Raw genomic sequence first — 25,725 nt, forward strand, 5'->3', positions numbered from 1 at the left:
GCTTTTAGTGCTGTAATCGGTAGGCGAAGTGATACTAAGAATGTGCAAGCAACTTGTTTTATAATCACATTTTAATTGAAAATTGAATCTCCCGAGCTTAAGGTTAATTTGTGCAATTCGTTAGGCAAACGGCAGTGGCCATAACCTCACTTTATTCATGGCTCTCTTTTGAATGGTTTTATTTCAATTAAACTTCTATACAATCATACCTAATAATGTTTTTTTTTCTTTTATTTGCAGTTGTGGCACTTTGAATATCGACAAATGCTGAAATTTCAACAACAACAAAAACGTTGGCTTTAAAGCAAATCCACGCAGCGGTATCTGGCGCACCATGTGGCTACCAACTTAAGTGCGAAGAATTGTTATAAAAAATACAACAACAGCAAATAAGCAGAAAACAACAACAAAACAGAAATATACAACAAAGATATAAAATAAATCCACCATTAAAACAAAAACAATCAGCTAATCCGTAAAGCAACGACGTAACAAAAGTTTTCCAGCCCTTCTGTGTTTCAGCTGCTCAAGCGTAGTCTGCTTTTTTTTTTACAAAACTTTTTACTCAAAACCTCAACACTTTTTAGTGTTTATTTTAATTTTTTAATTCATCACTCGCAAAACATAACAAAACCGTTACAACAGATTTTGTAAAACCGCTCAAGTGCGCTTTGAGTTCGTGTTCTCTTCATTCCTTTTTTTTTGTCGGTGTTTTGGGTGTTTTTAACCAACCCCTTTGGTTGTTGTACGCTGCCGATGTAATTTTCCCTCGTCGCAGTTAACTTCGAAAGTGTTTCGTTAGTTTTTTTCGGCCAAACAGCGATATCCGGTTTGTGCGTTTATTGGTTAAAACTGTATGACATTACTTGGGCCTAGCGCCCCTGGTATGGCCTTTATGATGAAAAAGAAAAAGTATAAGTTCAATGTTGAAGTACAATTACAAGAGCTCTCCGAGGTGGCGCTCGTGAACGAGGTGCTGTTCGCAAAGATACGTCTTCTGGATGGTGGCTCGTTTCAGGAGTACAGCAGCAGGTGAGTTACCAACAAGCGAATTATTCTTCTATTTCAAAATGTATATGATTGAAAAAGTTACGATTATTTATAAAAAAATTTAAATTTTAAATAATTGATTAGTCCGCTTCTGCAAGCATTATAAAAGTAGGAATATTCAAAGGATATCAAATGCCAGTAAACAACTTTTTATGTCTACAAATTCAAAGGATATCAAATGACAGTAAAAAATTTTTAAATGTCTACAAATTGATGTAGATCTATAGACTTGTTCAAGGTTTCGTGCGAGAAGATATATTTTCATCTTAAAGACTTTAGTAAGCGTTCTACTGCTGCATAGAAGCTATTGATAAACGAAGGGGTCACTCTCCAAAAGTAATTATTTGGCGCTATGAAACCATAGTCGAATAGTCGATCTTATAATGTTCTAGCTAAATTTTGTAGCTCACTGACTGTGGCTTTAAGGCTAGTGAAGGAATTTCTAGACTCCTTATAATTGTTATTTAATGATTAGACTGGTTTGGTTGCAAGGCCGATGAAATTGCTAGGTCAGCTACCTTAGTCTCCAGCTGCGGAATGGAGTCAAGTAGTGGCTCCGGTTTCTACTTATGGTTCACTACTGGATAGTTGGGCCTCAGCCCAGCCCGGCAAGCGTTGGTCAGCTACCAGCAACTGTGCTCCGTAAGGTTTTTTATCTGGAGTTTTATCTGGCTTCACAAAGGACTGTAGCAATCTAAATGTGATTTTCTGCCATCTTGGGTAATCAGCAATCTAGCCTAACTTAACTATAGTAAGTTTTCTCAAAATATTCTGCAAAAATTTGTGGGTATTCGGTTAGCTCTCACACCTATTCTTTAATGAAAACCAAATTATTTAATTTAAAATCGAAAACTCCTTCAACTAAACCGTAAAAAAGTCTAGAAAATCTGTTTTTGAGGTTTCAAGAATTTATTTTTAACTTTAACAATATTTCGAAACATTGGGTCCGGTTATGTTGTAGGGAAGGTGTATTTTATAAAGTGGTTGATGTCCTCGCTACAAAATTTAGCCAATATCCGAACAATATCCACGTCAAGCATCAAATTTCTAAGCTTTCGAATGAAAAGTGAAAATTCCAAATTATTAATTAATGAATATACTTTCGATTGAAAAACTTCGAGATGTGTTCACAAAATGCCCACAAATGAACGCATGTAGGAGGTTCAGGGCTAAGAAGATTTTATAAGCTAAAGAAGCATCTCAATTTTCAAAACCTTGAGCCCAAATGACTCACTTAACTACATATATGTGTTTATACAAGACCGCGATACCTTGAACAAAAATATCAGAAATTACATACAGCTGCACTGGCTTACGCTTTAAGAAATCTCTAAAACGGCTTATTTTATGGATTTCTCATTCTCTCTTCTCGGGTTTCGTGTTGTTTCAAACTAGTTTAGCTTAACAACTTTCGGAAAGGGACTTTAACACTAAATACCCTGTACCAACAAACCGCATACATTTTTAAATACTACCTTTCACTTAAATTTACAGAGAGGAGGTGCGCGATCATCGTGTAGTATGGAATCGCAACTTCGAGTTTCCCTGCAAAATGTCCGCCAATGCATCCACGGGCGTATTGGATCCCTGCTATTTACGCATCTCCATACGCAAGGAGATGAAGGGTGGACGTAGTTATTTTAAGTTAGGTTTTATCGATATAAATCTTGCCGAATTCGCCGGCGCCGGTCTGACGTCGCGTCGCTTTCTGCTCGAGGGCTATGACTCGCGTCATCGTCTGGACAATTCCATGCTGCTGGTATCCATCAAAATGCACATGCTCAGCGGTGATATACTCTTCAAGGCGTAAGTGATAATATTTATTTTTTTTTTAATATTTATTTTATCATTTGCAATTTATATAACGTCAGACCCACGCCGAACTTGAAGAGCAAACAGAAACCCTCTACGGATGATCTGGCCACCGCGTCGACGGGTGTCGGCCTGCAGACGCCCACCGCCACGGCGTTGCCCAGCATTGGCAGCGGTGTAGTTAGTGGCGCGTCCAGCGTGAGCGGCGGCAGTCAAGGCATACCGGTTAGTGTTGGTGGCGCTACCCTAGGCGGCGGACTCAATAGTGCGAGCAGCACGCGTCCCGTCTCCACCGTGCGCGATGATGGTAAATATTATTAGTAATTTAATTATTTAAAGTTTTAAATTTTATTTGCATAAATAATTTTCCGGTTGCCATGCAGATTTGGATCCTCAAGTAGTGATCGCTGCGATTGTGACGGACTCCGGCTTGTCAGAATCTTCCGAATCGGCTACTACACTCACCACAGAAGCGTTGCTATTGCAACAACAGCAGCAGCAACAACAACAATTTATCGCTTATCCACCGCAAAATACGTTAGGCTCAACGACAACAACAACCACAGTCGTGACATTGACGAATGCACAACAAATGCAGCCATACGCTGGCATTGGCAGCACCGGCGGTAGCAGTGGTGGTGGTGGTGGCAGCGCGGTGGCCAGTATGGGCATTGTCGGTAGCAATAATTGCGGCACGACCAGCGCGAATGTGATGGGCGGCGGCCTGGGTGGCACTACTGGCACGTCGTCGATTATGGAAATGGGCCACTCGCGTAATTCCAGCAACACTAGTCAAGTGAGTGTGCGCCGCCAGCATAAATGACACAATGATTTGTGCATTTTTAACTGCAATTTATTAATATTTCGTCTTTGTCTTGCTCTTTTCTTTCTCTATCTCTCTCCACATGTGTGCGCATATGTGTATGTGTAGATGTCAAAGGGTTCGGGTTATAGCAGTTTTTCGCACAGTCAACATTCGCGGCAAAGTTCTGAAGGCGATTCGGGGCATGCAAGGTAAGCGTTTTGTTTGCAACACTGCAACAATAACAACAAGACTTTATTTATTTAATATTATTACCTACCTTCTTACGTACGTACATATGTATTGTATTTGTAATTACCAATTCTCTCTTTTATAAATATTTATATACTAATTTGCCATCCAAAACTAATTCGAGTTCAAAAGTAAAATGCAGAAAAAACCAAATAAGAGTTTAGTTTATGTATGGTATTATATAAATTTTGTATGAAATAGTTACGATTTTTGTTTGAAATTCTACTTTTTGTTTTTGTACACACAAATGCCTACTCAAAACAATTAACAAACAACAAAGCAACACTAACAAAAAAAAACCCAAAAAAAAAGTATATATATTCAACTAACAACAATAACAAAAAGACGCGCAGTCGTCCCAATTTTAACCTGCTAAGCTACTACCTGACATTCATACACCTACTAAGTTACTAAGCAACGAGCAGAAAAAACCAAAACAACAATAACAAATTAACACTTGTCAAACGCTTAATTTTTTATAAATAACTGCTTTAAAATTTTTTTTTTTTTTGTGAAAACTTTTAAGTTTACTCCTCAGTGGGTTAACCTAGAGTCCACGATTAGCGTCGCATACATTTTTTTTTGCCATTTAGTTTAGTTATATAACTATTTTTTTTTATTTAGAGAACATTTTGCTGGGAATATAAATTTTTAGAAAATATTTTCGTGAAAATTTGATTGTTTATTTACAAAATTGCTAATAGCAGCGTTTTTTTTTGTTTGTTACTAAATTTCACATTACACATTTTCGATCTGCTAGCTTCGAATTAGTTTATTTGCTATGCTAAATTTTCTCTTTCTTCACAGAACATTAAAAGTTATAAATTATTATAATTTATAGTTTTTTTGTTGTATTTGCTCACAAGTAGCATTTAGCCTCTCCAGTTTAAAGCATTCGGTTTTATGCCGTGTTGTAATTCTAAGAGTTCGCTAAAAGCTTAACCGACTACATAAGGATGTTGAGCTGAAAATCTTCACACAGTTTTTTTCTTCACCTCAATTAATTTTTTGAAAGTCCAAAATGCATGTAAAAACAGAAAATTCTAAATCATTTGAAATTAAACGCAATTTATTTGCAAAGAAAGTAGATGAAAGTCAAAAAAATTAAAAACAGTAAACAATAATAAAAATAATATATTGAAATTTTAAATAATTTAAATTGTCTTAAAAACAAAATTTATAAAACTTTATTGATTCGAAAATGAATAAAAAAGTTAAAATAAATTAGAGCAATAATTAAATAAATAAAATTAACTCATATTAATATAATTATAATAGAAAAATTATAGTTAAATACAAAAAAATTATTAACTAAAATTAATTTAATTATAATTAACTAAGATTTAATAATTCAATAAATAAAATTAAATATATGTATGTACATATAAATAAATTTAATTGATCTAAAATTAAAATTAATTAAAATATAACAATTAAATATTTTAAATGATATAAACAAAATTATAATAAAACTAATTAAACTAAATATAAATGAGACGTAAACTAAAGTAAATAAAATTAAAATTGAATGACATATACTGCATACATTTTTATTTGAGGCAAAATTAAATTAAATTGAACTAAAATATAACAAATTTAGCCGAATTAAAATTCTCTAAAAATAATGATATTTTATAAAGACTAAATCAAATCAGAATTTAGTTGAAATTAATTTAAAATAATTCAAAAATGTATTTGATTAATAATTTTTTTTATGAATGAAATAAATTGAACTAAATATGAACGAAGCTATTTTAAATTGAATGTTAAATAAAATTAAAACTAATTAAATTGAAGTGAATTAATTTGATCTATAACTAATCGAACTTCATTAAACTAAAATTAAACGAAATATATCGAATTATAACATGAAATAAAATAAAAAACATGATAAGTCTAAATTAAATCGGAGTTGAATTGAAAAATTAAAACTTATTAAAAATAATAATTAATTTAAATTAATTTGGTTTATAATTGTATCTAAGAGAAAATAAATTGAATTAAATATGAACGATGCTATTTGATATTACATTACATACCGTTGCTGTCAGGACAGCACTGATGATGCGGAAGGCATTCCCCACCCCCTCATCCAAAAAACAACAAAAAACAAAATAAAAAAAAAAATTGAATTGAATGCTAAATTAAATGAAAATTAATTTATTTGAAATTAAATGATCTGAACTATAATTGAAATAGAATTATTCGAATTCTATTGAATTATAAATTCTTTAAAAAACATGATATTCATAATTGAGTTTAAAAATTAAAAAAAAAACTAAAGATAGTGATTAATTAAAATTAATTTAATTTGATTAATTTAAATTGAATGCTAAATTTAGCTAAAGCTAATTGAATTGAAATAATTGAATTATATGTAATTTAATTTAATTGAATTGAATTGAATTGAATTGAATTGAATTGAATTGAGTTGAAATAAATTGAGCTGAGTTGAAATAAATTCTATTAAAATAAATTATTTGAATTAAATTGTATTGAATTGAACTGTGATTCACGAATGTAAAGTTAGAATAATATACTATTGATATATTTATAGATATAATTATTGTATTGATCGCATTGAAATTTATTAAAAATTAATTGAGTTAGTTGAAAGCAATTAGGTTGAATTTAAATAAATTTAAAATAATTTAGTTAAGGTCGATAGGGTTTTGAATTCAATTTTGTTTAAAATAATTATGAAGTCATGTTTAATATATGTAAATTAAATTAAATAAAACTCGATTCTTAAACTAATTTGAAATTAAACAAAAAATGCAATAAAGTTAAAATACATTTGTTATTATAATATACAAAGTATAATAATAAAATTATTGGAAGTAATTTTGAAAAAATATTAAAAGTAAAACTACTTTATAGTAATGTATTAGATATGTATTAGAAATTAAATTTTCAAAATATTTCAAAAATCTTTATTATTATATTTCTTTGCGCTAAAAACACTGAAAAAGCCATTGAAGTGTATTTTATGTGCAAACAATAATTGAAAACAAAAATATTTGCGAACTCAAAACATTTGTCAATGTTAAGTTTAAGGCCACTGCGCGACAGTTTGACGTACTCTCAAAGGTGACAACATGACTCAAGTCATATAATGTGCGTAAATATATTAGAAATACACATGCGCTTGTATGTGTTACAACTGAAATTGATATATAGTTGCACAAATAACCAAGTAATGTTAATAGGTTGCCGCGTAATTGTAGTGAAATGATTGAAAATTGTCAGGTGTTTCATTTAAGTTAATGGCTTATTGATTTTGCAGGTTCGTTATTGTAAACAAGTTATTATATATTAGAATATTAGAGGATAACTATATAAGCTTTTTTCAAGCGCTAAATTTTTTTCCTTTCAACCGAGAACCAAAAGTTTCTTACCCAAAGATTTCTTCCAAGGGTTTACTAATTTATTTCTGCGTTTGTTTTGCTTGCAGCTTTTGTCACTCCCAAGTGCACACACCAAATTGGCAACCAGTCAAATTTGTTACTCATTGAAAACGAACAGCCTACATTTGTATATGCAAATATTTCATACAAATTTGCATTTAGCTTTTGGCAATAAATTCTTTAACTTGTGAAATTATTTTGTTGACTTATCGCTGTTGTTGTTGTACGCTGCCGTGCGAAGATATTGAATATGTGGCAAATGTTTCACTCGAAACAGTTTTGTGTATATATAAGTACATATGTATGTATCTTTTGAGTATTTGTGCTGTAATTTTGGGCGTCAACCGCGATGAGCTCATCTCTTCGGCACGCAGTTGCAATTATTTTTATCAGTGCGCTTGGAGTTTGTTTTAATTGAAATATTTGTTTTCCAAGTATTAGGGGTGCAGCTTATTAATGAAACTTTTGGACAGGGGCAGGTGGTTTGGTATGAGTAAACAGGGCCTTCGTTCGGCGATCCTTTAGCGATTCTTCGTTCTTGAAATTATTGCAATATCGTGCTATAATATTATCAAATGTTATCAACTCACGTGATGAAAAACTCTCCCTGTGATGTAATTTGAATTAAAACCACTCGATCAAAAACTTTTCGGCTTTTCGAAGGCTGAAAACAAAAATTAACTCGAAATTTTCTATCCCAAAAAAATCCCCAACTCAAATGAAAGTGAATAAATACAGATACTCTAGATATTGTAAATATTTCAAAACAGAAATAATCTCAGAAGGAACACTTTAAATTCTTAAATACATATCATTAATTTTATATGTGCTTCCACTGTAGGAATGTATCCTAGGCAAAGCTGCTGTTGTCAAACATTTTTTCGCACAGAACAAAACATTTGTGCTCAAAAAACATTTTCGGCTCAAAAAAAAATGTTGACTCAAAACTAAATATATTTTTCTTTCATTCTTTCAGTCTCATGCTGCGTTGATATAAAAAGTTTGCACTCAAATAAATTCTGAGTCAAAAACTCGCTTTAGCTCGATAAAATCGTCATCTTCAAAAACTTTTTTGACTCCGAAAAGAAATTCAATTTATTTTTAGGAAAAAGTGACATGGTTGCTTTGCGTTTGATACAAAAAAACCCATTTCCACTGAAATAAATTCTGACTCAAAAATGAAAGTGGAAAGGTTAATATTTTTTAGATTACAAAAAAACATCATGCTTTTTTTACCACTCGTAAAAAATGTTTACCCGAAAAAAATCTCACTCGAAAATAATTCTGATTCGAAAATTAATCAGTTTTTTTATAAAAAAGTTTCAAGCTTTGTTTGAGTGAGATAAATTTTGAGAGCTTAAAAATCAATTTCCACTAAAAAAAATTCTGATCCAAAAAGTTCACTCAAAAATTTTAGTGAAAAACTCAATGTTTTTGTTTAAAAAAAAAAAAGTTGGTTTCGTTTGATGAAAAAACTAGTGTTTCTGGTATATTACTCACTTTTCACCACTTTTATTTGAAACTTTAGCTCACGCAAATTTTTTAACGCTTTAAATTCCTTTAGCGTAATTTTAATGCAAAATTCATCTTTAGTAGTTTGCAAAATTCAAATAATTGATTGCTTCTACTTATTGGATTGTGGTTTTGGATTCATGCAAAATTGAATTTATTTATTGAAATTTTTTAGCAATTTTTTATCGAATTTATTTAACAAATTATTTATTGAAATTGTGTAGCAATTTTTTATAGACAATTATGTATGTATATGGCAAAAAAGTATATTACGAAATTTATAATTATTTAAATTTTATGGCATAATTTTTGCCAAAATATTTGTATTTGTAGTTTTTTATTATTATTTTAAATGACTTTTAGGCGCATAACTTTTAGCAGCAGCACTTAGCTTAGTAATTTTAGTTTATTATTTCTTACAATTTGTTATTTTCCTCTAATCAATATTTTTTTGTTTCTTTGTATTCTATTTTTATGTTTTCTCATAATTTTTGTAAATTAAAAATTAAAAAAAAATTGTAAAACGAAACAATTGTTGGTATCATGGGCACCATATCCTCCAACACACAAACAACAATAACAATAATATTGTTTGGTATAAAACATGTGTTGGTACACAAACACCGCAACTGCAACGAACGTACGCAATGCAATCTTATGTAACTGTAATGTACTGTTTTATACCGTTGTGTAATGTAATGTAAATTTGCGAAAATATTAACTACATTGCACTTACGACCAAAAAAACAAAAAATGTAAATCCAACGAACTCCGCCGCACCATGTTTTCTCTCTCTCTCTCTCTAACTCTCTACTACCCACCACCCACCTACACACACGTACCGCAGATTCAGCAAATCCGTTTCTCTACTTAATAGACTCAATCAGAAAACCGTCAACGCCATGAAGCTTAATATACCAGCGTTGAATCATCAACAACAGCCAACGGAAACTATCTGCGAATATGAATGTGAAGAATTGCTCTTTCAAACGCCGAACTCAACCATACGCGATGAGGAGTTTCGCACGCCACTCAACGAAATGCCACCCTCAACCAATAGCTCTCTATCGATTTACGGTGAAAAGTTTGTGTTAAGCACGCCCTCGCCCACGTATCGTAGTGTGGCGAGCAACAGCCGCAGCGGTTCGCGCGCCTCACAGATTTACGAAAGCGGCAGCGCTAGCGGCGTTAGTGGCAGTGGCAGCGGTAGCGGTGAATCGGGCTCGGAGGAGACAGCAGACGACTCCGGTTTGGATGAGAATTTCCATACGCCGCGCGTTGCCAAAATTAAGTCGATGGAAAATCTCTCCATTATCGAAATGGAGTTTCATCGCGCCTCACAGGAGTTGGATCGCAATTCGCCACGTCGTTTAAAGCTGCTGGCCGAGCATGGCGGTCATATACCGAAAATGCGTTCGCTTAGCAATTTATGCTTCGATGATTATAGCGAAGAGCAGGTGCGCGAGGAATTGCTGCGCATACGCGAACGCGCGCTGGAGGAGAAGCATCGCTTCAATTTGCAGCAACGCAAAAATTCCACCTCATCGACAAATTCGGGCAAGTTGTTTGTGAAGAACAAAGTGGGTAATGCCAAGTTTATTGGCAACGATGACAGCCCATTACCGCAGCAGCAAAACAGCCAGCAACCGCCCTTGTTTCTGCAGCGTGGCTCACATTATCCCATACAGAAGATGCGTTCGATGGGCACAATACCGGATTTGGTGACGGAACGCGTCGAACCGGACCCATTTCTCACGCCGACTTCGGGTCGCAAGCCGAATTTCCCGCTGGTAACACAGTCGGCTGAGAAACCCTCACCACCGTCATTCGTTACACGCATACTTAACTATGATGTCGTGGACTCACCGTCCGCGAATAGCCATAATCAATTGCAGCAGCCACAACATCACACACATGGCTCTCTAACTGAGCTCTATACGCACGATCGTGTGAGCAAGTTGTTATCGAATGATCCGAGCACTGCGTTGTCGTTTATGTCGCGTACGCCGTTCGAGCGCGCCTACCGTCGCACGTTGCTGAAAAGTTCGACGACGTTGCGTCAAGCGCACGGCTATACGCAGTACACAACGTTGGAGCAGCAGGAATTGCATCAGGGCGGCGTACAACAGTATATGTTAGGTCATCAGGAGCCGCTGCTGGCGCGTCCGCATTCGACGAACGCCGCCTACGAGTTAATGAGGTTTGTAAAGTGCACAGTTAAACAATTAATTTCAAACAAGCAATTCTCAACTTTCATTATATCACTGGGTCACGGATCTTAAGTAGTATTTGGTACGCGTGCCTTAGATCTTTACACGCATTATATTCGATAATAAGTAACAAATGCAAATAAATTTCACGCCTCATTCGCCGCATCTTCAGCAAATACGATTAGTTGGTCCTTTTCTGGAACAAATAAAGTTCTTCATAAATAATAATTGCTATAAAAGAAACTGCTCTAAATGTCTCAGTACACTTCCGATATATTCGAATTCTCCATCTTTCTGCTTCTTAATGTCGAAATCTCCTCGGTGTTTGTCACTCACAATGCATCATAAAAGTACGGAATCGATTTAAAGGTTGTCAATAATCAGTAAAGTGTATAAAAAATCGATATTATAATAAATATCGATCAAAGTTGTCTAATGTTCTAAAGTCTCAAAATGTTTAATCGTAATAATTCATTTTGCAAAAATATCGATTAATTACCGAAATAATCAATCAATCAATAAATGTACCGTAATAACAACCGATATATCGATTTAAGTGTACTGAAATAATAAATAGTTTTGTAAATGACATAATAACTGCCCGTTGTCCGTTTGAAGCGTATCGAGTATTTACAAATCGATAACTGGTTGGAAAACTCAATACTTGGTCTAATAAATTAAAAATAACTGCTAACTAGATTCAAGTGTATCGGTTTTTAATCAAAACGATTATCTATCAAATTAATCCATAATTCATCGAAAAAATAAAAGTATTTATTACCGACTTTTCCATTCAAGTGAATCGTCTAATCTACTTATTATAAATCAATAAATCAGCAGTTTTTATATTTTCAAAAAAGAAAAAATTCATCTATAATTTATCCATTTAGTTAAAAATATATCAATAATTGATCAAGAAAGTAAATTATTAAATATATGTTTTTAATTTATTCTTATAATATCAAAATAAAAAATCGCATCGTTAAAAGTATCGATAATTTATAAAGTTAAAGTCAATAATTAAATATGTGTTTTTATTTTAACATTTCGATGCAAATCTTTTGTAAACTCTGCCAACGAATTAACCAGCAACAATGTCTAAAATGTTATCGATTATAATTTTGTAACGATTTTTAATCAAACCAAGAAAAACCAACATTGCAATATTTATTATCACGTTAGTGCAACCGGTTAAACACCTTCACGAACGAAAAGCTTTTTCGAAAAAATATTGAATTTGAAACCGCTATCCACGTAACTTCTTATTGACAATATCGCCCAACAAATATCATTAAAGCAGTTTACAATCGCAGTTAAAATTTTGCCCTTTAAGGTAGCTCCACTTTCATGCAGTTGTTGTTGCGAAACCGGTTCCATCATTTACTCGTACATAGCACATTCATACAAGTACAAGCTAAATATTCCCATTCGGGTTGCGGTGCATTAACTTACTACATTCCATCACTATTTCTAAACGGGAATTTTTAATCCGTAATCAGTACCTAATTTGTACTTATTCAAATAATATTTATTTGCATTTGTTTTTGCTTCAACTTAACGCATTTACGCCATATTCCTTTTCATTGTGTTTTATGGGTTTATTTATTTTTTATGGTTAGTTAATTATTTAATTACTCATCTGGTATAATTCATATGTTTAGTAAGTTCATATATGTATTTTTACTTTATTGTTTTTTTTTTTTAATTTTATTTAAGTTTAAGTGCATTTTGTTGCGTTTTCGTTCAGACGCTTTGCTTTGTGTTACGCTTTAACTGGTTTTGGCTTAAGCTCATCATTACTTATTACCCACAATATAACATTACTTTATTTGCATTATTTTTCTTGATTACAATAAGTTGTTAATTTACATGTATTTTAAAAACATGTGGATTATTTATTTAATTTTTTTATGCATTTATGTATATCGTATATATATAAATATATATATATGAGTGAGGCGCTCATTCGATGGTTTATAATTGAAGAAATCGATATAATGGATTTAACGTATGAATATTGAGAAATTTTACTTCCACTTCTGAAACCTACAAATATTTAAGCTTTGACATTAATAATATTGATTTCCTGCTATATGTTCTTATGATTTCATTCGTTCTCAAAACGTAATTGTAATTCTCCACCAATTAGATTTTCGTGTAATCAAAAAGTATTCGTATTTATTATTAATATAAAACGATTGTGACACTATAGGCCATTGTAAACTTTCAAAAAAAAAAAAACCAAATTATATTACTCAGTTCATGGATAGCCATAATTAAGCTGAAGTAACATTTTTTAGTACCAACAGTGTTCAATAAAGTTTCTTAAAATTCGATCTTATGATTGTAATTGCTTAACCTAATAAAACTATTCGAATATTATATTTCGAACGTTAAATTTATAGTACTTAAAATCTGAAGATTTCCGATTCAACGTTAGGATTTAGGATATAGGATTTTTCTCCTCTCATACCTTAAACAGAGAACCAAGGTGAAATAACAAAGATATATTGAATTTCTGCCTGAAACCTACTAGTATTTAAGCTTGTAAATTAAAAATATGAATATTCTGCTGTTTTTTCTCATAATTATATTCGTTCTAAAAATGAACTTGTAATTCTCCACCAATTTGTTTTTGGTAGAATTATACGGTATGCAAATTTGTATACTCTCGCAACCTGTTGCTACAGAGTATAATAGTTTTGTTCACCTAACGGTTGTTTGTATCACCTGAGACTAATCGAGTTAGATATAGGGTTATATATATATAAATGATCAGGATGAAGAGACGAGTTGAAATCCGGGTGACTGTCTGTCCGTCCGTCCGTCCGTCCGTGCAAGCTCTAACTTGAGTAAAAATTGAGATATCTTTATGAAACTTGGTAGACATGTTTCTTGGTACCGTGAGACGGTTGGTATTGCAGATGGGCGTAATCGGACAACTGCCACGCCCACAAAACGCCATTATTCAAAAACAAATAACTTGCCATAACTATGCTCCGCAATAAGATACAAGACTGTTATTTGGTACACAGGATCACATTATGGAGGGGCATCTGCAGTTAAAACTTTTTTAAAAAGTGGGCGTGGTCCCGCCTCTAATAGGTTTAATGTGCATATCTCCTAAACCGCTAATGCTATAATAACAAAATTCACTAGAAGCAAATTTTTTTAGCACTTCTATTGACGGTGTGAAAATAGTTGAAATCGGGTGGCAACTCCGCCCACTCCCCATATAACGGTACTGTTAAAAACTACTAAAAGCGCGATAAATCAAGCACTAAACACGCCAGAGACATTAAATCTTATCTCTAAAATGGTATAAATTGGCTTTATAGGAACCGCTTTCAAAATTAGTCAGTGGGCGTGGCACAGCCCACTTTTAGGTGAAAACCCACATCTTGAGATCTGCTCAACCGATTTCAACCAAATTCAGTGCATAACGTTCTTTTCATGTTTCTATGTTATAGTGCGAAAATGGGCGAAATCGGACTACAACCACGCTTACTTCCCATGTAACACCATTTTCAATTCCATCTGATTCTTTCACTTTCCACTATGAAAATCAGGTAACAATGATTATATCGGCGTAAAACTTTGCGTGAATAATGCAATTAAAGTATGCCACCTTGCGGCCAAAAATTGTCTAAATCGAACCAAAACTGTTCAAACCCCTAAGTACTAACTATGTGGACCCCAGTGCCTATAGTTGACCTTCTACCGAAAATATCAGTCAATCCACAAAGAAATCTCAAACGAGTATACCATTTGACTTTGCGAGAGTATAAAATGTTCGGTTACATCCGAACTTAGGCCTTCCTTACTTGGATATTTATAAAAAACGATTGTAGTACTGTAGGGTATTTTTCAAACGAAAAACCAATTCCAGTTGTTCAGCCCGTTGATAATGAAAATCTAAGCTGAGGGAAAACTTTGGTTCATTAGTTCTTTTGGTATTTTCAGAACCAACACTGTTCAATAAAGTTTCTTAAAATTCGATATAAAAATTGTAACTATGAGTACATTAAGCTGATTCAACTGGTGCTTTCGAGCCTAAGAGTAAATTTTCGAACCAGACGAGAACATTTTCTATTATTATATATAGTTCTTTAGTTGAAACTCTTACTCTTACGAGCTGAATCTGCGTATGAAAGTATCTCAACTGTATTACCAATACTCAAAGCGTGGCTTTAGATAGAATTTGTATTGTTATGGCGCACACATAACTTTGAAATAAGTGCAACATACAACAAAACTCAATTATAATTAATATCCACTAAGTGACAGGCGACTATAATGTTTAACTATGTTATATAAGTCTATGTAAAATATATATACATAAGTTCTACATACTGTTTGTCTTTGTTGTAGCATGCAACAGTTCGAAACACGTTGTAACAACTTTAGACTCGAGTACATTTGTATGTACAAGTACATATACAAGTAGAGCTGTCAACACCTATGGCGTAGCACACTCTCTCCACCACACCATCGATGACAGTGATAGCGGCAGCCATGACAACTGGCTTGTACACATTTATTTGTGTTGGTGTTGTTGCAGTGTATCCTTTAATTGCATTACCTTGGCAGTTGGACACTTAATATTGCCATTCGATTTTTTGCTGTCTAGTTTGTTACATACCGTTATATTTTTTCTTCTGTGGCTGTCACATGTGTTGTGCTGTTGACATGTGCAACATTGAAACTAACTTGCGACTAACCTTAAAAACCAAATGCAGGCGCGCGTGTTAGAACTATATCCATGTAAATGTTTTTTTAGTTTTTATTCTAAATTTTTATACCCTGAACAGTTGTTTTCTCCCCAGAAACTGCTCTTTTGTCAGAACCCACTTACAAACTGAACCATCAAAATCAATGCCTTGTATAGAAAAGTTGACAGCATAGCTGCACGAAATTCGGCACGGATTATTGTCCAAGACAACTGTAAAATTTCCAAAAAAAATTATTAAAATCGGAGTACTATAGCATATAGCTGCCATACAAACTGAACGATCATAAGCAATATCTTGTATGAAAAACGTTTTCATTTGTGAAGGGTAGTACAGTTTAGTTGCAACCGAAACTAACTTGTTTTTTTTCACTTTTTTTGTTGTCTTTTTTGTGGCTGACAGTTTCCGTCTGCGAAGCATAAGCGTGAATGCAAATAAAATGTCAACAATAATAAAATAAAAAAAATAAATTTGTTGAACTATAGCAATTTTGTTGTATTGTATGTGTGAAAAAAATTTGCTGCAGGCTACTCAAATATGTATGTGTAAATATGTACAGATAAATAAATTAGAGCAAGGATATGCTTCCGTTATGCTTGACGCAAGGCAATATACAAGCGTGTACATCTAAAATTCATATTTATTGTGTAGCTACTACAACCATTGTTATTGTTGTTGTGTTTTTTTTTTCTTTACACGCTCACATTTTGTGCCATGACACTCGGGTAGGCGGTGCACTTGCACTTGCACTGCTGTCGCCGTCATACCCAGACTGCGTATTTTATAGCATACCAACAGGCGCAAAATATTCTAAGGCTCAAATAATTGTTAGTGCGTGTGTATGTATGCGTGCGCATACAGCTTTGAGTTGCATTGTGCTTAGTTGCATTGTACTGGGTCAATGATTTTATGGCCACAAGGCGAATTTCAGCTAGGGCGCTACTTGCAACAATAGCTAGGCACTTACATAACTAACAAGCCCAGCGGGAAATTAAAGAGACTGATATTCTGACAATTTTGTAAAATTATAAAAAAAAAATGTGTATCCGACTTGTGTTACCTATATTCCTATTTTTATGTGCTGGAACTTGTATTTCAGATTAAAATTATTCTCCTGTTATCTCCATTACCGCCTTCATTATGTAATATCTTCCAACATTGTCTTAACCCTTAAATTGCCTGTACATACCATATATATGTATACGTTACATATGTGAACACATTCATATTTTCCTAGCGCTTATCTTTGTTCTTGCCTGATTTATCGCTTCGTGTGCGAAATGTCCTTTTTGCTTCTTTCAACGTTTAAACTCTGTGTCGCGTGATTTATTGAGCTGTAATCGCAAGTGAATTATTCGAAAGCACTTAAATGCTTTACGTTGTCACGTTGGCGTTGCGTGGCAGAGTATTTCGCAGTTAATTTGAGGTTATGTGTTGCTGTGGGTTATGGAAAAAGAGGAAATAATGTTAAATATTTTTAATTATTATAGGAAGTCAGACGGTCTCCGCTAAATTAGTGTGAACGAAAAATTTGATTTTAAAATTAAAATCCTTTACTAAATTTACTCGGCCTAAACATTCTTACGTTTTTTCTTAGGATTCTTAGGTGATTCGAAGCGAGTACCCCCATTATCTGAAGTTTTTTTTTTTTAATTGTTTTAATATGTTTTGGGCCAAATATTATATAATTTTAATGGTGCATAAATTGGACACCGATATTTTTTGGTGTTAAAAAAGATTTGAACCTGGACATGGAGAAAAATATATTTTTTGCTGTTTTTTTTTATATTTGAACAAAAACTTAGAGAGGAGAAAATTAACCAAATGGAGTAAATGCTTTTCCTGTTGAAAAAATTTCTCCTTCAATTCACTGCTTATATTTGAATTTTATATAATATATCATAAATTTTACTTTTTATATTATAATTTATTTTATTTTATATATTATTTCAAATTTATTTTTAAATAAATAATTTATATTTTAATAATTTTTTACTTAAATATATTCGTTAGAAGTTCAGTTTTTAATTTTTAAAAATTTTTCTGACCAGTTATAGCTATGTATTGGTTAGTTTTTCTTTAAAATGTATTATTTCGAAAATTATTTTATCCATTCCTAAATCAACTGATATGCCTTCTTTTCATATTTAAGGTGAAACTATCTGAAAAAGGAGTGTCGATTTTTTTTAAATTTTTTATTAACATAAATATTTACGTTCCTTTAAAATTTTTACAGTGCATAGAGCAAACAAATTTTATACCTATCATTTCAAAAAAAAAAAAAGATTGTTTAGAAGAAAGAACTATTTTGTTTAAAAAATTAATTTCACGACTGAAAAAAAAAATTTTTTTTTTTAAAAACTCAATTTCAAAATTGAAAAGAAGAACATAAAACCATATTAAAACATTAAAAACAAAAAATTTAAATTTAAAAAATATTTAAAAGTTAAGAAAAAACTTATAATTATAAATAAAAAAAATTTTAAATAAAATAAGAAAAAGATAAGCAATTAAAATTAAAAAAGTTAAAATTTAAAAAAAAATTACGTTTTTTTCTAAGGAGACTCAATTCTATTTTAAAGCAAAAAAAAAACCTTCCTAAGTTGAGAAATGTATAATTATTCGAATGGTTTTTTTGTATGGTCTTTTTTAATGTTATTATATTCCGAAAAAAAAAAAAAAATTATTCATTCTTAGATTAAATGAAAGTTATGCCGTTTTGTGAGAACGGTTCATAAAAATAACTCTTTTTTATCTAAATTATTTTGTTATTGTTAATATAATTTTTTATATATTATTATTTTTCACATAATACAAGAAATGTTACATTTTTGTATAATATTTTGGTTTCAAAGTCGTCGAGATTTCGAAAAAAATGTTTGTTACTGTTTTAACCTACTCAAAAGACTTCAGCGTATTGTCCCTTCTGTTAACCATAATACATTTCTGCGTAAATATTTTTTTAAATTTTTATAAATTTACAATTTTCAATACTGTCATGTGTTATTTTCTTCTTGTTTGTTTTGGTGATTTTTAATTTTTTTTTTGTTTTTTTCTTGAGTAAAACCACGTTTTACACGCACCTCACACACACAAGCATATTTTGAGGCAAGTAGCTACACACATCTTAATACATAAACACATACATGTGTACATAGCTGCTATATATATTTGTAAATTTATTTTCCTTTAAATAAAATTAAAAAATTAAATGGCAAATAATTATTGAAAATTCAAATTTTAAGCTTTTTATTGTGTTGAAACCTTACTTATGTAACTATGCTTATCAATGTCTATACAACAAACATACATATATATAGTATATATATACACTTCTATACATATGAATTACTATAAATATATATATGTGTGTCTTTTCTACTATTTTTCCGTCGTTATTTTGCTTTCCGCTTCGCCCTTGACAAAAAAATAAATTTAAAAAAAACTTGTTAAATAAATAACCGTTAAAACAAAAAACCGTAAATCACGTGCTTCGTCAACGACAAACGCTTAACGCCATCTCGCATCGCCAACAAACAGCACCGGTCGCAATTTCAGCGGCGTACCGCGTCGCCTACTCGACGGCAGCAATCGCCAAATCTCATCCATTGCACTGGGCGCCAACACATCGCCCTCCGCCGTTGCGGCGTCGGCAGCAAACAGCAGCTCCTCACCCTGCGGCACACTCGGCAGCATACACTCCACGCATTCGGCATCCTCGTCCAGCGGCAGCAGCAGCAGCGGCGCCGTCATCACCTTCCAATGTGCTGGCGCACAGGCGGGCATTGGCAGCAGCAGCGACACCGTCGATGGCATCGGCTTCAGCGATGGCGGCGGCGTCAGCACACCCAACACCACCAACGCCAACCAGCAGTTGATTGGCTCACCAAGCAATAACGGGTTTGGCAGTGGTGTTGGTGGTGGCGCCGTCGGTGGCTGTGGTAGTAGCGGTGCGAATAGTCCGCGCTTGGCGAGCGGCGCATTTACCTCCACTTCAACGACCACCGATGCGCTGAGCTCTTTGGCGGCCAGTCCTACCGATGCCTGCAGCATACGTTCGAATCCGTCGGCCGCATCACTGCTGCTCACCACCGCAACGATGGCTGCGGCCGAAGCGGCGGCGGCACAGGTGGCGGCCAACAATAATGCCGGGTTGTGCGCATCGGGCGCCACTCTTTCACCGCTCGCGACCACACAAATCATACGACGGCCCAGCATTACAATGTGCGTTTGCGCTGGGTGACTTGTTTTCATGATTTTGCAGCCTTCTTGCAAGGCAGTCTTGTACTGCATAATTTAGTTTCGTTTTCGATGTCCTCAAACGCTATAAACTTTTGGTTACAGTAAAATTGTAATTGTAGCTTGTTTTCGAAAGTAGTGTCGGTTGAGCTCGGCTATGTATTTGAATGTGCGCTTTTTCGCTTGAACGATTTTGCGTTTTTTTTAAATATTTTTTGAACGTATTTTACTTATCTATGTTATGCTCTCGGATACCTGTTTCTGAAATTTTTTCGAGGTTTCCTAGCATGTTTTATGATTTTTAGGCATTCTGACGCTCTTTAGCATGTGTGGTGAATTTTGAACTTCTATTTTACATGATGTTGAGTTTTATATGCAATGAAATGTTTTAAGTTAATGTTAAATTTTAATTTGTATTAAAGAAAGTCGATTCTTCTTTCATACGCGTTTTGGGTGAATTCACCGGTAGGGAAACTTTCAAGTCATAATTTTTTCAGTGATCCAATCTTGACTTCCAAGAAAAATCAATGTGACGATAGAGTTTCATTGATTTGGTTTGTTCCTGGGAATCCAAGTAGGATTATCGACTTTACAATAGGTTCGGCTCTAAGACTTGATAAACCGGCTTTCCGTAAGTCTGATTCGATTTTTATACCGTGAACCGTATTAAGCTTGCCATAAAGTTTGTAACATCCAAAAGGAATTGTTGGATACCCTATCATACATACATATGTAAAAGATCAGCCTGACCAGCTGAGTCAATTTAGCCATGTCCATCCGTCTTTATATACTTGAACTAGTTACTCAGTTGTTGAGAAGCTGCTCATTTGTAAGAACCGCCGATATCGGACCACTATAACAAATAGCTCGCAAACAAACTCAAGTCCTCAAGTATAGAAAACTTTTTTATTTGGCATGGATTATTGTCCAAGCCAACGGTACAATCTCCGAAGAAAATGTTCAGATTGGACCACTATAGCATATAGCTGTCATACAAACTGACCGATCAAAATCAAGTTCTTGTATAGAAAACTTTTTTATATGACACGATATATTCATGAAATTTGGCACGGATTATTGTATAATGCAGCGTTATAATCGACGAACATACTGGTTAAATCGGACAACTATAACACATAGCAGCCATACAAACTGGCCGATCAAAATCGAACCCTTGCTAGGAAACTCCCTTACCTGAAAAGATATCTTCACGAAATTTTGTACAGATTATTGTCCAAGGCAACTTTATAATCTCTGAACCTATCGTTCAGATCGAACTACTATAGCATATAGCTGCCATATAAACTGATCTATCAAAATCAAGTTAAATATTTTTTATACCCTTTAATGTTACAAGAAATGCTGCTGTGAAGCGTTTTCTATTGCGGTGCAGCTGACATTTTTTTTCTGATTTTCTGTTTTAGGGTCTCTTATTACCGTTGAATTATATATTTAACGAAAAGTTAAGTTTAGACGAAACTTTTTCGAATTCTGACCTTGCTTTTTCTCTTGCAATTTAGCTTAATACTTATTTTGCACTAATTCGCGGCTTGTTTTAAATTTTTATGCAGTTTAGGCTATTTTTTACTACTTATATTAACAATTTCGACTCACTCAGTAAAAATTACGAAAGAAAAATTTAGATTCAAACATAACCTCAAACTAATAACGCATGATTTATTTTTAAATGTAAAATTAATCTTTTCTACTAACCTTTTTTATGTAAATTTAGAAATTGCAATGCATACATTTTTTATATTGCAACCTAACCTCACATTTTATAAAGAAAAATATATTTTCATTGTTTTTTCAAATATTTTATAATTTTTTTAAAAGCCATTTTCTGATCACTAACTACTGTTTCTAAACTTTTTTTTTATTTTTAAATATTATTTGTTATTTGTTTATGTTTAAATCTAACCACAAAATAATATTTTTTTTTAGTTCAGTTCGCTTCTCAGTTCTAACCTCAAAATAATAATTTTCTCTAACCTAACCTCAAAATAATAATTAATGTCATATTTTTTATGCATTTGTATATAATATAACTACACATATTTTTGTAAGTAAAATAAAAAAAAAATTTACTGTCCTGCATATTATTTATAATAAGTTTAATGTTTTGGTAGAAAAACATCTTATTTCAACACCTTAAGTACCACTCCACTATTCACCACTCACTAGCTAGCAATGCATCACCACTTTTTTGGCTTGCCTAAAGCAACACCACATAACTTGCGCCACATACTTACATAATTTTTGTGAACATTTTTCGACACGTGATACAATTTTTTGTCTAATGCATCAACTTTTTTTTGTCTTAGAACAATTTCTCTTGTCCAACATACTACAAGTATACTGTTACAAGCACATACACAAATTTTTGTAGCTGTTTGCATAGCAAAGTAGTAGCAGAAAAGACTCCACTCGAGTTCTACCGTTATATGTATATGTTTCCTTGTCTAATTTTTTTTTTGTTAGAAATACATTCTTACATACATACCTAGATGTTAGTTTCAATATGTACAACCAAATTTTTCATAAATTTATAAACTAATTTAATCCTTTTCTATTTTTATGCTCTTTTCCAACAACAAACAACACAAAAACACGACTACAATGTGATACTCAACAATTATGGCACTTCATTACAACAATATAACAACAACACTATGTTCGCATACAACTCTACTCACCACTACGCCTGCGTCACATTTGCTTCAGGAACCCCAGTTCCGGTTCGTTAGTCATAAGTGAAACAGGATCTCTAGATCGCATGAAGAATGCGGCTGAGAAGCGCAAGAAGGGACCGCTGGACGATGGTCCACGTGTGTCGGATCGCGTCGAGGAGACGCGCGTCAATCCCAATTCGCTAATCGATGAAATACTAAAGGATACCAAATTGGATCAGTTAGCCGAATCGGCGGAGAGTGAGTAGAGCAATACCGTTATTAAGTCATAAAAATCAATTAAATATATTTTTTCTTTTGCGTTCGCTTAGCATCCGGCCTGCAGCTGTACATTGCACGCGATGGCACCGCCTCGTTGGGTAGTCACGAAGTGAAAGCGCGCGTGCCGACCGGCGCCTTCAAGCAGGTGGTCATGAAGAATCCAAGATAGTAGCGTAAATTGTAAGATTCGCAAGCCGGCAGCAAGAAGACTACAAACTACACACTAACTACTACAACAACAACATACGTACACACACACTAACACACAGGCTTGCACACACATACATGCAAAGTAGTGTGGCATGCCGCAGAGGAAGCGAAATGCGACAAAAAAATTTCGTGTTACAACCAACAAAAGCAGTAATAGCAACAGCATTAACTACAACAAGAACAACTACTACTACAAAACTGCAGCAACCATATACATACATACATACACATATATATAATAAATAATTTAAAATAAAATGCAAAACTAATAATAAATATAAAATTATTTATAGCATAAATAAATACATACATACATAATTTAAACATGCTACAGCTAAAAAATTGTAACTGTAATGAAATGTAAGCCAGCAAAACCAGCAAATACAAGCAAAACAAACAGCAAGTGTATGCGAAAGCAAGTATTCAACTAAAGAACTAGCAAACTAACCAACAGCGAAAAGGCAAAAATTAAGCATAAAACAAACATGCATACCACATGTCAACTATCTATATATATATATATATATATAATATATACATACCAAATTTCATAAAAATATCAACCATCAACGTATAAAAATCCTACAAATCATTCATAACATACATCACCCAACTCCAACAAAAAACATCATCCAACTCAAGTCATTATCATTACAATGAAAACGAATCATACAACCTTCAAGCGTATAACGGTATTAAGTAAGCTTTCGTCCTCAAAAACCAAAATCAGGCGCGTCCGACTTTAGAAATATCGTAAGAAAACTGCGTACATACATACAACATTATAAAAAAAACTCTCAAATCGGCTGTATTTCAAAGTCAGCAAACGCATTTCGGCACATAACATAACGTTAAACTTTCGGCAACGAGCACAAGAGTGAGTAATTTGTTTATACCTATATGCTTGTTTTAACAAATAGTAGACTCATACAATGTGGCCCGGACAAAGAAAGAGGTTAGAAACGGTAGAAAAATCGCTTATGACAGCCAGGCAAACTAAATGATAACCGAAAAGCAAATTTGAAATTAATTTTGAATATATTTTGAACAGGAATCGAAAGCTTTTAACCTAATTTGGTCATTTAGAGATGATTATTGCAAAAGCTTTTGAAAATTATCACTTTAGCCGCACAAAATAAACTCGAATCGGCTACACAGCTTTGACTAAGTTTTTAGAAAACAACAGCAATATTTAAACAGTTATATTTCAAAATCAAGCTTATTTAACTTACATTTTAACAGCTCTCGAAAATTGTCACTTAAGTCGCACATGAAAAACTCAAATCGACTGCAGAGCTTGAAATAAGTTTTTGGAAAACAGCAACATTAGCAATATTTAAGCTTTTGTATTTCAAAACTTAACTTTCTGCACCTGTTTTGTATATTTGGTGTGCGAACTTCCCACAAAACAGCCGATTAATTTTTGTTTGAGCTATTTTATCTCAAAAAAATATAAGCTTAACTTAACTTAAGCTGTTGCATATAACCTAAATTTTTTTGGACAAAGTTCTCTTTCTAAATATTTCATATAAAAATTTGCAAAAAGTTACAGTATAGTTCGAAAGCTAGGCAGGAAAATTAGAAAGCTCAAAGTGTATTTCTAATGTGAAAAAGGAGTTACATAACCTGAATTTTTTGGACGAAAGTCGCTTTCTAAATATTTTATATGAAAATTAAAGAATTTTTTTCATTTAATATTAGCTGTGCAAATTAAGTTTATGCCAGTAATTTTCGTTAGTGATGAACTAAAAATTAATTTAAATATTTCAAATTTCAAATTTTTCAAATTCTGCTTTTGTAAAAATTAAGATTTTATTATAAACAAATATTTTAGTAAATCGTTACCGTTATTTTCTAAAAATTCTTCGAAATTCACTTAAACATGCAAAATTTCAGAGTTGCCACAGTATGTTGACTTAAACTTTGATAAGTAAATAAAACTTTTCAAAACTATCAAAAAATATCTGACGAAACTACATAACAAATGTACACACAAAAACAAATACCGCGTTGTTATTAATTAGCAAATTTTTGGCAAGCACTTAAAAAATTAAATTAGTTAAAAAATGCTAAATTCAAATATTAAGAAAATAAAGTTTAATAAAAAATTAAAAAATATTAGTATTGCAACTGTTTGAAAAAGAGTACAACTACAGCTTAAAATTTAAATAATCTTGCGCATGATCGTTAGGATCATTTGAAATGCTGTCACTTTAGACAGCAACAAACTTACTTGCATAGACAGGCTTGTATGCATAGCTGCTGCGCTTAGGGAAATTTAAAAAACAAATTATTATAATAAAATAATGGATTAGCTAAACATAATAAGCAAAAATATATATATTTTCGACGCGATTATGGAAATTAAACCAAATGCCAGATTTTATTGATTTTTGCCACGCGCATGCGCCTTCAAACTGTTTCGTTTTTGATGCTTTTGTAATTTTTTATTTATTTAACAATTTTGTTGTAGTTATAATATTTGTTCGTAGTTATAGTGGTTGTTGTTCTTTTACCCTTTTGTATTAATTATTTATTATTTATTATTTT

The 25,725-nt window shown here is 32.8% G+C and overlaps 1 protein-coding gene across 9 annotated transcripts in view; it reads left to right on the forward strand.

Annotated features, from left to right (window-relative positions):
* Positions 1 to 25,291, forward strand: part of LOC106615535 (EEIG family member 2) — a 158,105-nt gene extending 132,814 nt beyond the window's left edge. For 4 of the 9 annotated variants that reach the window (XM_036359814.2, XM_070107142.1, XM_070107140.1 and 1 more), the window contains 9 exons: positions 241 to 1,032; positions 2,545 to 2,856; positions 2,922 to 3,169; positions 3,246 to 3,658; positions 3,794 to 3,876; positions 9,683 to 11,035; positions 19,316 to 19,999; positions 22,748 to 22,944; positions 23,016 to 25,291. In XM_036359814.2, coding sequence (XP_036215707.2) covers positions 857 to 1,032; positions 2,545 to 2,856; positions 2,922 to 3,169; positions 3,246 to 3,658; positions 3,794 to 3,876; positions 9,683 to 11,035; positions 19,316 to 19,999; positions 22,748 to 22,944; positions 23,016 to 23,134 — 3,585 coding nt within the window. In that variant the 5' untranslated portion in view covers positions 241 to 856 and the 3' untranslated portion in view covers positions 23,135 to 25,291. Of the gene's footprint in view, positions 1 to 240; positions 1,033 to 2,544; positions 2,857 to 2,921; positions 3,170 to 3,245; positions 3,659 to 3,793; positions 3,877 to 9,682; positions 11,036 to 19,315; positions 20,000 to 22,738; positions 22,945 to 23,015 lie in introns of all 9 variants that reach the window. The other 5 variants (XM_070107143.1, XM_036359808.2, XM_070107144.1 and 2 more) reach the window with 5 other exon arrangements.
* The last annotated feature ends 434 nt before the right edge of the window (positions 25,292 to 25,725 follow it).

Source organism: Bactrocera oleae, chromosome 3, assembly GCF_042242935.1.
Source record: "Bactrocera oleae isolate idBacOlea1 chromosome 3, idBacOlea1, whole genome shotgun sequence".
NCBI lineage: Eukaryota > Metazoa > Arthropoda > Insecta > Diptera > Tephritidae > Bactrocera > Bactrocera oleae.